This window comes from Mytilus trossulus, chromosome 11, assembly GCF_036588685.1.
Source record: "Mytilus trossulus isolate FHL-02 chromosome 11, PNRI_Mtr1.1.1.hap1, whole genome shotgun sequence".
Classification (NCBI taxonomy): Eukaryota; Metazoa; Mollusca; class Bivalvia; order Mytilida; family Mytilidae; genus Mytilus; species Mytilus trossulus.
In genome coordinates this window covers 43,958,691-43,977,249 of record NC_086383.1, presented here as the reverse complement: position 1 = coordinate 43,977,249, position 18,559 = coordinate 43,958,691, and the positions used below count along the sequence as shown (strand labels likewise).

Here is an 18,559-nt window from a genome sequence, read left to right as displayed (position 1 = left end):
CAAGATATTAATCAAGTGCACACATTTATTTTGGAAGCATAACCAAAAGGATAAAAATATTCATGCTGTTTAACCATTGACTAAATTAAATGAGATAATTTTGATTTGAAATCAAATGCAGAATATCCAATTAAATGTTATTGCAGTTTGGTTTAAAAAATTTTCATAATAATCATCAATACTTCCTGACCAATGGAGAAAATTGATAACATTAATTGAATCTGCAATGCTTTACAACTCTTCATCAAAAATCGTCCGCGAAAAAACAGACATTTTTTCAATACATTATAATTTTAAATGCTTTACAGAGAATCAACTAAACAATGTTAGGGTTGATTTGATTCTTCACTTCCTTCCTGACTGGGGTCTTACACTTATAATTTTAATTCCTTACGTCTCACGTCGATGACGATTACACCTAGCATTACACAGACGCCTTGTAAACACTAATTAAAGATTATGAATTATTACCGTCTCTTAGTTTTTCAGCAAGAACAACTAATCATAAGTTACAAAAAGTATGTTTGAGTGTACAGGAATGCGCATCTTCTAACCTCATCAGTATAATTACTGAATACATTACTTTTCTACTTTTTAGAAGCATACCATCATGATCACTATGAAATTTTAATTAAATATGTTTGTTTATTTGTGATTAAAATTATCTCTTCTTCAGATTTTTGATGATAAAAAAGTACCAAGCGTTATAATATATCTAAATTATACAGAAAAACAACCAAACAATGTTATAATGGATTTGATTCTTTACTTTCTATTTCTATTTTCCTATCTTGCCGTTGTATTATCAACCAATGACTAGAAACTTCACTTTCATGCCCATTTGTGTCAGACAAATATGCATTCAGGAAGACATATATTACCCACTCACTGGTCCGTTTAAATAACAAACAAAAAAATGCCTTATCCATAAGTGTTCATGCGAATTAAAATAAGTTGAACTGAAATATGAGTTATATCCCACATTTTATCCCAATAAGAATTGAACCTCTAACTTATAGTTGATAAGCGGTTAATGTAAAAATAGTACACACAAACATACATGCTTCAATATAAATGTAAGGTTGACATATAATTTCGGAAAGCCTTTGTTTGTTTTTCCTTATATGTTTCTAATTCAGGTCCAAATAAACGACTGCATCTGAACAAAGCCAAACGCTCAATTTTAACAAATGAAAATAAAACATATTTATAAGGTAAATTTAACACTCAGATTAAACAAAAATGTACTTTTTGATATTGTTATACGTAACATGTACATGTATGGTGTATCTTTTCGTACCAGGTACTGAATTATTCCCTTTCTATTTAAGCATTAAATGCAAGACTAAGGCATATACAATTTGCAATTTCCATCACTCTAATGTTTGATGAATGAATTCTGAAATTTTCTAATTCAAACATTGTTTATGATTTTTAAAACGTTTTATAGATAGCAGAAAATCATAATCTATGAAGTGTGTGGAAGTTATCGACTTCGACATTTTGTGATGACTTAAGAGATAAAACACTAGAATATGAAACAAAACACGAACCTGACTTATATCTGATGTAACACGTGAAGGCTTTTTTGTTGTTTAAAGGATTATTGTTGCAAGAAGGCATATCTCTGTAAGATTGAATTGATTTTTTTTTTAACTTTTTACTGACACAGTATATTCAAAATTTCACGTATTGTGTAGACGTCTGTCTTTCATTGAGGCGGTATATTTAATGGAATGTGTTGTTTGGTAAATTTTTGCTTTCTGGTTCATTTTGTAACTGTTCCTCTTTATCTTCGTTTACATGTATATATAAATATGAAATGCCCATCAAGTATATAAATGAGACCTGTCTGTCCAATGTGCTTTGCCGTCACAATGTCAGTGAACGATGAATCAACTTCAAACGACGTTTTTCGTTTTTTTTATATTGTAACAATCAAAGCAGAAAAGATTCACTCCACAAATAACAATTATAAAGCTTTATATAATCCAGGTTCAATCAACCATTTTCCAAATTTGAAAATACCTGTTCCAAGTCAGGAAAATGACATGTAGTTGTTGTCCATTCGTTTTGAGTGTGTTTTCTCATTTGATTTTGCAATGTGAATACGGACTTTCCGAGTGAATGTTCCTCAAAGTTCAGTATGTTTGTAATTTTACTTTTTGTAAACACAGTAGATGAAAAATCACATATTTTATAGACGCCTGTCTTTTATTTAGACTATATATTCAGTGGTATGTGTCGTTTGGTAAATTTCTGCTTTCGGGTACATTTTGTAACTGTCAATGCTACCCCTTTATCTTCGTTTACATGTATGTATAAATATGAAATGCAATTCAAATCTGATAATTAGTATCATTCATATAAAACAGAGAATAATAAAATTCGTCCAAATTGTCTTTATGCTTTATTGTTTTACAAATTGCCTCTTTTTTTGCTTTGGCTTGCGTTAAGGTGGAGCACAATATACTTATATACTTTTTTTTCTTTATTGTTTACTACGTTGACACTTGTTGAAGTATCATGTCAGCTCTCGTACAAAAATATGCTAGGCAGATCTTCTTATAAGTATTACATAGAATAAAGATGAAAATAAGCATTTTATTGGTGTAAAATCCAAACAATAAGATTTTTACCAAAAAAAAATTTATATCAGAAAGAAAGCTAAAACACAAAACAGATATCAGGTATTGGGAAAATGTGAATATGTATGACCATACTAAGTTTCACAAGATGTCATATCTATAAAATTATCATTTCAAACATCTTGATCATACATATGATAACATCAGGCATGAATAATACATAGTTAAAGAATTGACAAAATAGTTGTTTGTCTCAGTTTACACTTTTACGCCTTTGTACCCACTTGTCAACAGATTGCAGTCACTAATTGCACGTTTGACAATGTTTTGTGTCACTTTTATATTGTTTATGGGAAATCAACGAGAAATTCAAAAAAAAAAATGCCTTAGACCTGCCTTTGTAGAGTAATTGTTAAATATAATGGTACTAAAACCTAATTTTATAGTGAGGCATCCTCCTACTTGTATGGCAGTTGTTTATAGTTCCGCTATATGGTGACACTATTTGATAAACAACTTAACTATAAATGATAATTTAATGTAACAATTACTAAGATCGGGTAGCCAAAAATTGGTTAACATTCATCACAGATATACAGCACTTTTCAATTAAAGTTTCAAACAAACATATATAATTACACGAATGTAACAAGGAAGCAACCATACACACATGGAGCAGATAGAAATAAACCTATTAAAGATAAAGGCAACAGTAGTATACCGCTGTTCTAAACTCATATATCCATGGATAAAAAACTAAATCGGGGTAACAAACTAAAACCGAGGGAAACGCATTAAATATAAGAGGAGAACAACGACATAACACTAAAATGTAACACTCATAGACAAAATCCCACGAGAATAACAAATATAACATACATGTATATATAACATCAATTATATACATCAGGAATAGAAAATAACCAAACGCGCGTTTCTTGTGTACTTCTACTAATTTGACTTGTTTGCCAGTTGACAATAGTTTAACAAACAAATTAAGACGATGTCTGCATCTCAAATGCCCTATTATAATAAAAATATGTCTGCAAATGCTATTTATCCATTAAAAAGGACGAGGAATCAAAACGCAACTTGCCTTCGCATTTTTGTATTTGCTGACATTTTGTAAGAAGAATACAGTTTGAATTGATCTAATTTAAATTACAAGTTATAAGGTTATGCTTTACTCTTCTGACAACAAAAGTAGTTGAAAAATAATGGTTGTTAAAAAATTATGATACCTGAAATTGTTTACGATCTCAAATAATAGAACTGCTTTTAAATACAATAATAAAATTGAAATGTCGATGATAAGAGTATGTCATAAGAGTATAATCGGGCTAAAGGCAATTTAGGAATAAGTGGAACATATGGAAGGGGAAGTTTTTCTAATTTTGTAATCATACAGCCGTAAAAAAACATATATAGCATGTCATAATGTATCATACTGTAAAGCGAATTGATAAATGTATTTAAACTTATTTACAATGACCGAATAAAGACATATTAAATTATTCAAATAAATGCAATGTAGTGAAACGAAAACTTTAACAATGCTTATCTTTACCCAATATTTCATACAGCCGTAAAGAAAAAATAGCATGTCATAATGTATCATACTGTAAAGCGAATTGATAAATGTATTGAAACTTATTTACAATGACCGAATAAAGACATATTAAATTATTCAAATACATGCAATGTAGTGAAACGAAAACTTTAACGATGCTTATCTAACATTCTAAACCCAATATGTCATTGATAAATGTCCATATCTTCAATCAGGTGTCAGATTGTGGAATATAATCAGATAATATAATGAATATTTTCATAATAAAATTTCTCAGATGTTCTGTCGGATGATATAAGAAGACACTTGTTTATCTTGATCCAGTATATTATCTATAACAGTCTAAATCTTCAATCAGGTGCCAGATTGTGGATTATAATGGAATGAATATTTATGATAATCATTTTCTCAGATGTCCTGTAGGTTTATATAAAATGACGCTGCTGTCCGCAAAAGACACTTATCACTTTATTGAGGAAATGCTAAAAAAGTTCATTTTAATTTGTATCCTGCTTGTGGATCTTGGGATTTCACAAAAGGTAAACGATTAACAAAATACATTTTAATTTCAGAAGTAATAACATAATACTTATCTTTTGATAACGACTGAAGTTTTAAAAACAACGCACAAAGACAATTTTAGTTAAGGAATTGGAAGCTATTTTGATCTTTACTTACATAAACATTAAATTAAACTCTTCTACTTCACTACACCATTTGCTCATTCCGACCTTAAATGTCTCTTAGATTATAAACTCAGCATCGATATCAGGATAAACATTGTGTACACCTAACGCGCAAATACCAAATTGAGACATGGTGAAACTTGAAAAACAAACTAAAATGTTAAAATTTCTAATGAAGTACAAAGAGAACTAAAGACTCAAAATTTCGAAAGGTCAAATATTCCTTTTGGTAGATATTCGTAGTATTCCACTTTATTTAAAGTTCTGTAAACTTCAAAAAATTACCTTATAAAGTATACTTCATGTAAAAAGAGATGTGATGACTGATAAACTAGTGATCGAGTTCTTGCATGAAACCTCCAACAGCGATGGCATCGAACCAATTGCTAAATATAGTTTTTTTTTAAACCAATACTTAAAAATTCAAAGCCTTGTTTTCAAGTTGCAGAGACGTTATAACACATTACAATCAAACAATAGACAAGGAGTGCATTTCTTTCTTACAAAAACTATGCAAACGGCTAAGCGCGCACATGTTTTTATCATTGGTTTAACATACATATGCAAATTTTACATAAACTATGCACTCGTTAAAAATGTAAAGTATGTCGTTCATGGTTGTTAGTACAAATGCTTCATTTGTTTCTAACTTCTGCCTTGAATTTTAGTAATATTTTGAGAAAACATTGGAACGATCGGTAAAAAAGACAAACAATGCAAAATAATCTTCATCCTAGTGCCTAACAAAGCGCATACACGTAACAAAACTAGAAAAGAAAAACAATGCAAAATCAAGGCATTAGTCTACCCACAACATGTGCATGCATTATTGAATATTCAAACAGGGTCAGTAAATACTATTGCCACGATGTATTTGTGTTTTTACTCTTGTAGCGTTAAACAATCGACAACAAACGCCACACAACTTTTATAAAATTTAAGGAAAAACAAAATACACTCTAAATTAACGATATGCATAACACACCTTATACAAACAGTCAGGGTCCTTTTAAATGTTTTGTTTGTTAAGAAATTGTTTTCCTTCTTCATCGTGATGTAGCAAACAATCATTGAGCAACTTTTTATGATCTTGTACAACCTTCTTAGATCTTGAGCAACCTTCTTAGATCTTGCACAACCTTCTTAGATCTTGTACAACCTTCTTAGATATTGTGAAACCTTCTTAGATCTTGAGCAACCTTCTAAGATCTTGAGCAACCTTCTGTGATCTTGAGCAACCTTCGTAGATCTTGTGAAACCTTCTTAGATCTTGAGCAACCTTCTCAGATCTTGAGCAACCTTCTCAGATCTTGAGCAATCGTCTTAGATCTTGTGCAACCTTCTTTGATCTTGCGCAACCTTCTTAGATATTGTGCAACCGTCTTAGATCTTGCACAACCTTCTTAGATCTTGAGCAACCTTCTTAGATATTGTGAAACCTTCTTAGATCTTGAGCAACCTTCTAAGATCTTGAGCAACCTTCTGTGATCTTGAGCAACCTTCGTAGATCTTGTGAAACCTTCTTAGATCTTGAGCAACCTTCTCAGATCTTGAGCAACCTTCTCAGATCTTGAGCAATCGTCTTAGATCTTGTGCAACCTTCTTTGATCTTGAGCAACCTTCTTAGATATTGTGCAACCGTCTTAGATCTTGTGCAACCTTCTTAGATCTTGAGTAACCTTCTTAGATCTTGAGTAACCTTCTTAGATCTTGAGCAACCTTCTTAGATCTTGAGCAACCTTCTTAGATCTTGAGTAACCTTCTTAGATCTTGAGCAACCTTCTCAGATCTTGAGCAACCTCCTTATATCTTGAGTTACCTTCTTAGATCTTGAGTTACCTTCTTAGATCTTGAGCAACCTTCTTAGATCTTGAGTTACCTTCTTAGATCTTGAGTAACCTTCTTAGATCTTGAGTAACCTTCTTAGATCTTGAGCAACCTTCTTAGATCTTGAGTAACCTTCTTAGATCTTGAGCAACCTTCTCAGATCTTGAGCAACCTCCTTATATCTTGAGTTACCTTCTTAGATCTTGAGTTACCTTCTTAGATCTTGAGCAACCTTCTTAGATCTTGAGTTACCTTCTTAGATCTTGAGTAACCTTCTTAGATCTTGAGCAACCTTCTTAGATCTTGAGCAACCTTCTTAGATCTTGTGCAACCTTCTTAGATCTTGAGTTACCTTCTTAGATCTTGAGTAACCTTCTCAGATCTTGAGCAATCGTCTTAGATCTTGAGCAACCTTCTTAGATCTTGAGTAACCTTCTTAGATCTTGAGCAACCCTCTTAGATCTTAAGCAACCTTCTTAGATCTTGAGCACCCTTCTTAGATCTTGAGCAACCTTCTTATATCTTGAGCAACCTTGTTATATCTTGAGTAACCTTCTTAGATCTTGAGCAACCTTCTTAGATCTTGAGCAACTTTCTTAGATCTTTAGCAACCTTCTCATATCTTGAGTTACCTTCTTCCATCTTTGGCAACCGTTTAAGATCTTGAGCAACCTTTTAAGATCAAGCTGACCTTCAAATAACTTTTGGAATTGTTCTGTACTGTCAAAGAAGGGTATAAAAAACGAATAAGGTACATACAGAAGTTATTCACATATTTGTTGATTCTGATATTGATGGATTCTTGGAATGAAAGATGTGAATGCGTGATATACAAAGAAAAAATATTATATTCACGGCACTTTGGTAAAACATATTTTAGATGTTGTATAAAATATATTACACAGAGAACGATCTGCAAATTTTTCAAAGATATAAATGGGTGTCAAGTTTTGACGGCTTTTATCTCAATACTTAACGTCTAAATATTCTAAGCTCAGCAACATTTGTGTTAAAGAGGATGTTGAGTGTATTAAAGATATTTACCACCACTAAAAAACGACGACGAAATTTTGTGTGGTAAAAAATTTCCCCTTCCTATTATTCCTAAATTTTTATTTGGAGGAACATGTATGTTTTTGTTTATATTTGGTGAGGTAAAAAAGGTTTCAATATCAATTTGTGGTTTGTTCTTATTGGAGGGGCAAGAAACTTTCTATTCATATGACATTCATTATGCCATCAGATATTTTTCTTTGTCCAATCTGTTCGAGTTATGCATTTTTGTATTATACCATGTGCAAAATGTTATAAATTGTGATTTCTAATTTTGACATCTTCCCTCAAATGTATTTTAAAGGTCAGATGACTGAAATGTTAACAACTTTACTGTAATACTTCTGAATACTTAAATAATCAAATATACAACTTCGCATAGACTTTATGTGGCCTTTTTAAAAACAATGAATTCATGCATACTGTTGTGTCGTTTGTAGACGAAACGCGGGTCAAGCGCAAAAACAAAATTTCAAACTTGGTATCTATAAAACAGATTCAAGATAAACTTGGATTTTGTTTCATTTAAGATTGAGAAATTGCGTAACTCTGTATGGTATAGTATCAGATTGTGTCTTTTCCCATATGTGGTAAAAATCAAAATCGATTTCACAACACCAAATCTATTACAAAAAACGATATTAATGTATACATAATGTATTTAGATTAATGACAGGAAACAAAGACAAAACTCTCGAAAACTGACAATAAAAATAATTACAACGTTGCATTGATCATAACAAATTCGCATCGTAGGTAGCAAGTTTAAAGAATGAAAGGAACCAATTGAAGGAATAACAAAAAAAACATAACCATTAACAAACATTTAGAAAATATGCATATATAATGAAACGTTTACGATCATGGCTATTGTCATTTATAATCCCTGTTTAACAAAATCGCTCATAGGAAGAGAAATTATCAAACAGCAACTGTCATAAGAGATATAATTAACTGATATATAATTCTTCAATATGTTCTACATGATAAGTTCTAGTGTTATTGATATAATAATCAATTTTCATGTAATCATAAATGCACTTCAAACTTGTTTTGCTGTTGATAATGCTTTCAAAAAAGTAATATGTTAAGGGAAATAAGATTAAAAACAAATAAGCAAGTTCATTTAAAAAACACGAATATAAGTGCGATATCCTTATTTATGGGTTCCGTTAGTAAAATAAATATTTGCGAGATCACCAGATTAAACCCACCATTGGTTTACTTAAAATAAGAGGGGTTGGAGTGGTTCTGATCCCCAAATCCCATACTAAAAATCACCCGATTCCGGGGTCCCGATAAATGAATGTCCTACCTCTTTTAGCATGACCTGTACCAAGTCAGGAATATGATAGCTGTTCAAATAGTCTGTATTATTTTCATACAATTTGGAAATAAGTATGGCGTCCTTATCACTGAACTAGTATATATTTGTTTAGGGGCCAGCAGAAGGACGCCTCCAAGTGCGGGAATTTCTTGTTACATTGAAGACCTGTTGGTGACCTTTTGCTGTTGTTTTTCTATGGTCGGGTTGTTGTCTCTTTGATACATTCCCCATTTCCAGTTTATGAATCAATGTTTGTTTACATGTGTTGCAGTTCAGTGTTCCTTCTTATAGCTGATGTGTTTCCTTCGTGTTTTTGTAACCTGGATTTGTTTTTTACTAATCAATTAATGAATTTTCATCAGTTGTATACTACTGCTACCTTTATTTTGATTATTCCTTGTTGTCTCTTCTTTCACAAAGCGCGCATAAATAATATGTATTTGTTGTATAGAAATACCAAAAATGTGTCGAAAACTTTGTGATTGTACTGTAAATGGTATTGAAATCATTCAATACAAATTATTCGAGATGCAACTTATGTTTTCATATTTATTTTTCAGTGCCAAATACAAGTGCTTGGTAAGTTAGTTTTCACTGTGTATAAAACATCAGTACAATTAAAATAAATTTTAAAAAGATGCAAATTGATATTTGATCTATTTCGTTTGTTTTCGAGCATGACATGAATGTTCTGGCCCAGTTGTACATATTAGTGTTTGTTACGTGTTAGAAGTGTTTTACGTGTGGGCAGTTTTGCGAAAAATCTTTTAAATATTTCGTCCGAATAAAAACTTGCTATGCATATAGGGAAACTGCTCTTATATGAACCCCGGTTCTCTCCTCCATTTTAAAGTACGCGAAACGGTTACATCATCTGTATCATCTACAATATGTGACGTCACATGTATATGCCTGATGTCAATAAACACTAGACATATTTTTACTTTTCGTACGCTTCTGGATTGTTTCAATATTGCAAAATTAAGATTAAAATGCACAATTTTGAGATGTTACATTCAACAAAAATTAAAATTGTGGCTTTCTTTAAAAGAAACGGACTATGAAACATTGAACCGCCAAATGGCAATAATCGTAAAAAGCAAATTGCATTATAATTAATTATCGTTATTTTATGAAATTCTTCGTTGATCTAATTGACGGATAGTTTCATTTCTCAGTACAATATAGTGATATGAAAAAAATATCGATAGAAACTAAGGGTGCACAAGCCGTTGTAAATAATATGAAAAACGTCGTCGAAGATAAAATATCGTTGAACAGAATTTCATTGATCATCTCAACGCACTTGTTTTTCTCACTTCCGCCGTACGGGCAGAATCGAGAAAATCAATCTCGATAAGATGACCAACGATAACCTATAAATATTGATAGTTACTTATTATAATTCATGCATTTGTAATTTGTCATTTACACTAGATATTTGATTTGACCGAGGGTACTCTTAACATCTTTGGTAGATTTGAGACATGCATGGTCGGTTAAAAACTAGTGTACTTTGTCAAATAATTAACCGTTAAAGACATACTTTTTATTTATTGTATATTTTAAAATAAAAAAAAAAAATAATTTAAATTTTAGAAGTTGCATTTGATAATACACAAAATTAAAATCCACACAGGAAATATATATATTTATATTTGTAAAATACATTTTCAAATATATTTAAATACAAATTAAAGAAAGGTAACTCTGGATGATTTCAATTTTCAAAATATCGGTCATTCCTACAAACCGGCAGCCCTTTTCATAAAAAAATTTAAGTGTAAAATTTATCGTAAGTCTAAAATATTTCTGAACGATTCAACAATTTTTATTTTAAGATTAATTTTACACTTAAGTTTTTTGTGAAAAAGGCTTCAGACCTTTTCTGGGATCCGACGGATGAAAAATTATGAAGAAGTTTGCAAACACGGACGATATGATATTACAATACTAAACCAGATAATTGAAATATTACTGGCTTATAAATGTAAACCATTATAATTTAATTATTATTATTGCAATAAGTGTAAATCATTGCACTTTGTTTAATCAAGTTCTAGAGTAAAGCCTCGGTCACACCTTACCGGATAGCAAGAACGGATGAAAATAAATGTTGTCCGTTGACAAAATTATTATCCGTTGGGTGTTCGTTGATGTACCGACCGAATAAAACGGACGTGTAACGAATGCCTAACGGACACGTAACGGATACAAAACGGACACCAAACGGACAAGTACCGTACAAAACTGATGTCGAACGTACATTCAACGGACGAGTAGCGATTCAAATTGACACCGTTAGCAATACATTCTTTTCGAATGATCTGCAAAAAGATGTGTTCGTTCTTCGTGACGTCAGCAGGCATGATCTCCTTTTTTCATGCCGTCACAATAGGAAATTCAGAGGAAAGCCATTAAGAAATTCGATGTCATAATCGGATTTTAACCAAATGAGAACTGAGATCAAACGAACTACACGTTGATTATTTTTGTATACAATGGGTACAGATTGGGCTAAACTGACAAAAATATTTGTTTTACTTTGATATTTTTTCTGTTTTAAAATAGGGATAGCAAGATTTTTCAAATTGTATTATTCATAAATAGAGCCCAGGTGGTCGTGTGGTCTAGTGGGACGGCTGCAGTACAGGCGATTTGGTGTCACGATATCACAGTAGCATGGGTTCGAATCCCGGGGAGGGAAGAACCAAAAATTTGCAAAAGCAAATTTACAGATCTAACATTGTTGGGTTGATGTTTAGACGAGTTGTATATATATTCCAAAAGACCAAAAAAGTGCAAAAATATATTTAAACAAAACGCATTTGACGAACAGATCGAGCAACTGATGTTTTTTAAATCCTGCTGACTGCCATTGGCGATTGCAAAATAAAATTGATAAAGAGATGTAACGTTTTTGGTCTTTTGGAAAATGTTGTTTGTGCTGTATTTAGACCCTTCTACAACGAAATTTGTTTTACATGCACACGTATAAAACAATGCGGTTTTTATCTAACGCAATCATAGGTTTAAACGTAGTTTACAATTAAGACTCGTGTATATATATTCAAAAAGATATTATCTTTCTTTTTAGAAAAAAAAACCCCAAAACATCGTTGCACAAATATAGAGAAACTCTTACTGAAAATTGATATTAAAAAATTTGAAAATTTTTGTTGCAAGTTAAAAGATAAGACGACTCTGTGCTTCAGTATAATTCAACCAAAGAGAACCATACGTTGTTAGCTTGAATTGCTTAAAATCGTTTGATGCATGTGTATGCTTATAATAATCACTATCTTTTATTAGTTACTTTTGTTTTCGTTCAGACGTCTGACAAATTAAGAATAATTTAAAAAATAATAGCTGTGTAATTTTAATTGAATTAACATTGTACATGGTGATTTTCCGTGATTCATAAACGTTTTCGAAGCTTTAGAAACTTTTTTGTTTTATATTTGATTTTGAAAGTGATGATATTGACAAAATTATCAGTATATTCATTTTGCTAAATTTTATTTCTTAGACTTCAGTCGATCATCTTGTTTAAATTTTATAGTATGTTGCAGTTGATTAAAGTCATATAAAACGAGTGACCGGTGAAAAATAATATCAATTCATTTCTTGAGCCAATGCATACATATATCATAAACTTAGTCTTCTGTGCACGATTTTGTAATATTTTTCGCATAGATTTCGTATAATTGTCAATTTTTGGTCAATCGATCACTGTTGTTGTGAAAATATGGCAAGTAATTAAAGTTCGTGTTTTGAAGCCGAAGTTTAACAATTGTCACTCGCTTGTAAGCATTCAACAAAAAGCATGGGTATTGAACACGTATTTAACATGTACAATAAGATAATAGTTTATTTCAGTTTCAGATTCATTCGTATTGCAATCCCCGGATTTTTTACGAGAGGGTCACGCTCAGATCACTTTAAATACGGAAAAATGTCGTCGAAATGTTCCCGAAAGCAAGCAATTTAAAAAGTAAACGTCTTATGAATGTGAACAAATTAAAGAATTTTCTTCGAAAGGATAAGTAAATAATTGAAAACTATCTATTTTGTTGTAAAAAACCCCAATTCATATGTTTCCTTTTTTTAATTTGAGATTTTATATGACTGTAAGGAATAACGCGAAATTGCAGTAAGCCAAACATATTAACGTATTATAATTAATGAATAGTACATCTAATTTGTAATTTAAATTTGTACAGGTTCGTTTGATTACCTTGGATGTTTTGTGGATTATCATGATAGGCTTCTGTCACACGGTTACAATGGAGACGGACATCACCCTCAAATGGAAAATAACAGATGTATATTGTACTGTAAAGGACAGGGTTATAAATATGCCGGCACGGAGGTAGGTGTTATAAAAATATCAATTGAGTAACAAATACCTCTGGTTATTTAGCAATTAAACAAAATACAAATGTGTTAGATAGATCATTTTTTGTAGATAGATACATACTCTATTCTCTAAAAACTCAAATACAAGTTTACAGAGAAACAAACAATATAAAAAAAATACAATAATAGTTAAGGTAAACCAATGCAGTACGTTAACGTTTTTATTTGCAGGCAACTGATTTTTGTTTTTGTGGCAACGATGTTAAAGATTATTCCACACAAAACTCTGAATGTTTCCAGGGATGTGTAGGAGACTCAACACAAATGTGTGGAGGACAATGGCGTTTGTCAGTATATAAAACAGGTAAGATAAATACCAAACAACATATATAGTGTGTATTACTTCGGAGATATTCATATTTTTATTAACCCGCAGATGGCTAAAGAAATTTCCTGTTTGGATATTTCGAAAAAAAATAAATATAAGATTTGAACAGAGCTTTCCATGCGTTCCTTTAGATTTATTCTAATTTAATCAAGTTTCGCTAGGCAGGTTAATTTCAATATAGACATGTACCATGGAGAAAAAGGCTTTGAGTGTAGAAACGTCTTGGTTTTTTAAAATTTTGAATGTTCTAACCATTATAACAAATGTATTATATAGATATAGGAAGATGTGGCGTGAGTGCCAATGAGGCAACTCTTCATCCGAATAACAATTTAAAAAGTAAACCATTATAGGTTAAAGTACGGCCTTCAACACGGAGCCTTGGCTATGTTTGTTTTTAATTGCACTTTATCTAAATTTGTTGAAGCATTTGCAAGTCTCCGTTTGATAAAGAACAAGATGGGTACATTTGAAATTATCTGTATACATGAGTCGTTTAACATGTTTCAATAGCATTTGCCTATCTGAAAATTTGAATACAACAACTGAACAAACGCTCGAAATATAGTAATTATAAAAAAAAAAATATTTTAACATTTAGAGGCTAGAATACAGTCCAATAATAACCATAATGACAATTAATTAATTTTTAAAGCAATCAGGTTATTGCAGTAAATCATTAAAAATAGAAAAAAAATATTATGTAGATTTCCATCAAAAATATCATGCAAAGCTTCTGATACTAAAAGTATGTTTTTCTATTTACATAGGTTATCTCCCTTTGAATAGTCGTAATACTAGCCTTACTGAACTTAAAAAAGATTATAAGTTGACAACTCAGACGAAGAAAGCTGTGAAAATAAGAAAAGGGTCTGTACTTGGCTGTGCAATGCATTGTTTAGTCTTGAAAAGATGTAAAGTGTTTGAAGTGTCAAAGGAGACTGGTGAATGCAGTGTGTTGTATGAATTCGAATCATTGTGCGAGGGTTTTCAATATGCTGTTGGATATTCAATTTTTATGTTGATGTAATGATTTTTTTTTTTACATTTTCAACAAATTATCAAACATACAAAATGTCTTTTAAGGATGATCGTTACTCTGTTTCAAAATAACAACTTTTTTAAGATATAAAAAAAAGAAGATGTGGTATGATTGCCAATGAGACAACTATCCAAAAAAGACCAAAATAACACAGACATTAACAACTATAGGTCACCGTACGGCCTTTAACAATGAATGGGGCTAAGAAGGAGTCTTACTGAATCTGCTCCTTTGATAAAATCAAATGGATCACAGGCAATGTTAAAACATTACGGGTGTGTCATGGTTATGAAATAAATGACATTGATATTTGAAAAAAAATAATAGATAAAATTAAAAATTGTATACACGTATTGAAAAGTAGGATGCTTACATAAAAAAGTAAAACACTTATAGATAAAAATATGAGACATTCTCTATGTTCTTACGAGATCAAAATACGAGGAATTCTGGATAAGTATACTAAAGAGCTTTATAATATAATTTGGAACTTCATTTGGGACGGAAAAGTGAATCAGATATATAGAAAAGTCTGCTGTTCGACTGAAATAAAGGGGGATGAGAATGGTCAGTATAGATACGTTTATTAAAAGTAAACAAACAAAACTTGTATATCGACAACTGGAATACGATCTGTAAGTATTGGCTTCGGCAATTTGATGAAAAATATAATGATGCCTTTTTTGTATGTAAATATTCAAGTTTAAATGGTATAGACATGAACCAACTACCACAAGTTTATCAGAAAATTATAAATACATGGTCAGGATTCATTGAAAATGTTGATACATCTTCAAATAAAAGTGATATTTTGAATACGAGGATATTTGGAGACTCTTTTTTTCTTTTCAAAAATAAACCAATGTTTTATTCTTCTTTTTAAAAAAAGCTATCCAGGATATTTGGAATTCAGAAACTACAGATTGTATTACCTGTAAAAGAAGGGTTATTGATAGGAGTAATTAAATTTCTGAATTTTCAAAAATTAAACAGGCAATTCCTAAAGATAAAAATTTCGAAATCTTGCGGAAACCAAAATTTGCATCATGAAAATAAGATAAAGATATCTAAAAATCTTGAGATCATTAACTTAAACAACCAAACAAATCAAGCCATCGAAGTGAAAACTCAAATATATTCGTACGGTTTTAAATAAAGATTTATCTCAAAAATGTCAAATTAAGTGGGAGAAAATATTTTGAACAAATATACCTTGGAAAAGATATGAAGATATCAAATGGAAAATGCAACATTTGTCAAAATTTGTCAAAAAGAAATACTGATCAAATCAAACATAAAAATAATCCTTTTGTTGAAAAGGACATTCTATTAGGGAAAAACATGAGGGAATTGACATATGATATTTTTTTGGAATATAATTAGCATATATTTTAAAACGACACTATGGAAAATTAAGAATTCAATAAACTTGACAAAACACATTGAGCACCGCAAGATATTTATGAAATCTGGAAACAAAACTTTAGTAATAATATAAAATGTGTTCTTTTTTTGAAAATTAAGGCGTTAACATCATTGGTAAGGCAAAATTGGAGTCGGTTATAATCAACCTTTAGACAGTAAATATAGTATATTAAGCTTTCAGTCAAAGTACAGTTTTTATTGTTTATCGTATAAGAAAATCGATTTTATCAATTTATACAAATATAAAAACAACGATACACATGTATAAACCTATCATGTTTGTTGTAGTAAATGCACATCTTTTGTGTGAGTATCTTATTATTTAATTGCTTAGATGCTTCTAACATTATATTGATATATTTTTTACACTTATTGTAAATCCAAGGTAAAAAGTGGACTGCATTTTCATTGCCATCTATTTCCCCTGGATAGATGGTTCATTTTGTAAACAGGAACCCTTAGTCTGTTCCTGGACGACCAAGGTAATTGTATACAGGAAATATTTGGGAATAAAACGTTTATATGTCTTTAAAAAAGTGTTATAGCTATCTAAATCTCTCACTTCGACAGTTGCACAGAGTTCTATTGTACATACATTGACAACAAAGTGGAAGCAAACAAAACACATTCATTATAGTTTTAAATTTTACAAATTTGGCTACATCAGTAATCACTGTGTTATAATATCAAAACTCTATAGATTTAGCACATCAGCAAAAATTAAAGAAGATAATACAAACAATACAATTAAACAATAACACAATGTCATGATGCTTAAATACCTAACATTCCTATAAGATAATAAAAGGAGACATGGACAAATTGACAAAACAGTAAAGGAATTTCAAGCTGTGACAATGATATTGTTCTTAGATAACGGTGCTTTGACATATGAAACAAGGATTCAGTAGTACTATGCCATTTAACTGTCTAGGGATCATTGCTATTAGAATTAAAACCATGATTTGACATAAATATTGATATGGTGTCGTCATAATAAAATGTGTATCAAGAGAGACAGATAGATTAATAAAGCTTTTTTATGTGTCACTTTCATTCTTTTGCCTACAACCCCCACCCGATCCCTAATATCAACAACCCAACCTCACATCAGTTTATTCATATAGACTTCAGTATACTTATTTCATCAATTTTTTATTCGTCTGGTCCTGAATATGAAGGAAGTTTTGGCCACTGCACAATTAAAACTTGTGAATGGACGTGATGGAACCAATCATTTTTATTTCATGTCGTTACGAAAATTACTCAAGGTAAAACATCCAAAAACGAAATAAAATATGTGAAATATACACCTATGAGACAGTGCTCTTACGGCAGAAATAATTTGAATAGTCTACAATACAGAAATTTTAGGAAACGTAACATAAAAACATAAAATCAGATGAGACATATGTCATTATGTGAATGAGACAGTAATCAAATGACACAAAGAAAACAAAAAGGTATGCCATATTTGTCAAGGACACAGTCATTAAACGGACAAAAATAAAGATGCGGAATGTACGCTAATGAGACAGGTAATTAAATTGATTACACCTTATGAGATACAACCTTTACGAAACAAGCATTGAAAAAAAAAGTTGCACTCTTTCTTAGAATACATGAGTGCATTTCTTTCTAATGCAATCAATGCAAACGACTAATTAAGCGTGCACATTTTTCTAACATACGTTTGCAAAGTTTACATCAACTTTGACAAACAATGCACTCGCTAAAACGGAGTCTACAGTTTGTCGTTCATAGTTTGTCCGTCCAAACGCTTCATTTGTGTCTTAATTCAACCTGATTAAACGATGCCTTTCCATTTAGCTGATAATTTCAGGGTAGTTAGACCTTTAGCTTGACCTAATGAATACTTTAATTTCGTGTATGATTTGCTCTGAATGCTTATGTTTTTTAAATGTAAGTCAAGAACTGCATTTCACCTTATGTTTTATTTTAAGCCTTAGCAGCCATGTTCAGAAAGAAACAGAAATTAAAATACCACCTTCATTGTAGTTCAGCTCATGTTTGGTTTAATTTGGCTCAGTAGTTTCAGAGGAGAAGATTTTTTAATATGATATACAAATTGTGTAACATTATCCATTAAGAGCAATAACTCCTAAAAGGTCAATTGATAATTTTAGTCATTGAAAACTTTTTCGTAGATCTTACTTTACTAATCTTTTTTTGCTGTTTACAGTTTATCTTTATCTATTGTTATAATATAAGATAATAACAAAAACTGAAAACTTTCCTTGAAATAACTAATTTAGTGTCAGCAATCCAACAAT

General features: G+C 30.9%; 1 protein-coding gene across 1 annotated transcript; it reads left to right on the top strand.

Annotated features, from left to right (window-relative positions):
- The first annotated feature begins 4,489 nt into the window (after positions 1–4,489).
- Positions 4,490–16,097, top strand: LOC134690392 (kremen protein 1-like). The gene is made up of 5 exons (XM_063550366.1): positions 4,490–4,697; positions 9,612–9,630; positions 13,275–13,423; positions 13,642–13,774; positions 14,569–16,097. The coding sequence occupies exons 1-5, from the start codon at positions 4,542–4,544 to the stop codon at positions 14,826–14,828; spliced, it is 717 nt and encodes a 238-aa protein (XP_063406436.1). The 5' UTR covers positions 4,490–4,541; the 3' UTR covers positions 14,829–16,097.
- Positions 16,098–18,559: the final 2,462 nt, after the last annotated feature.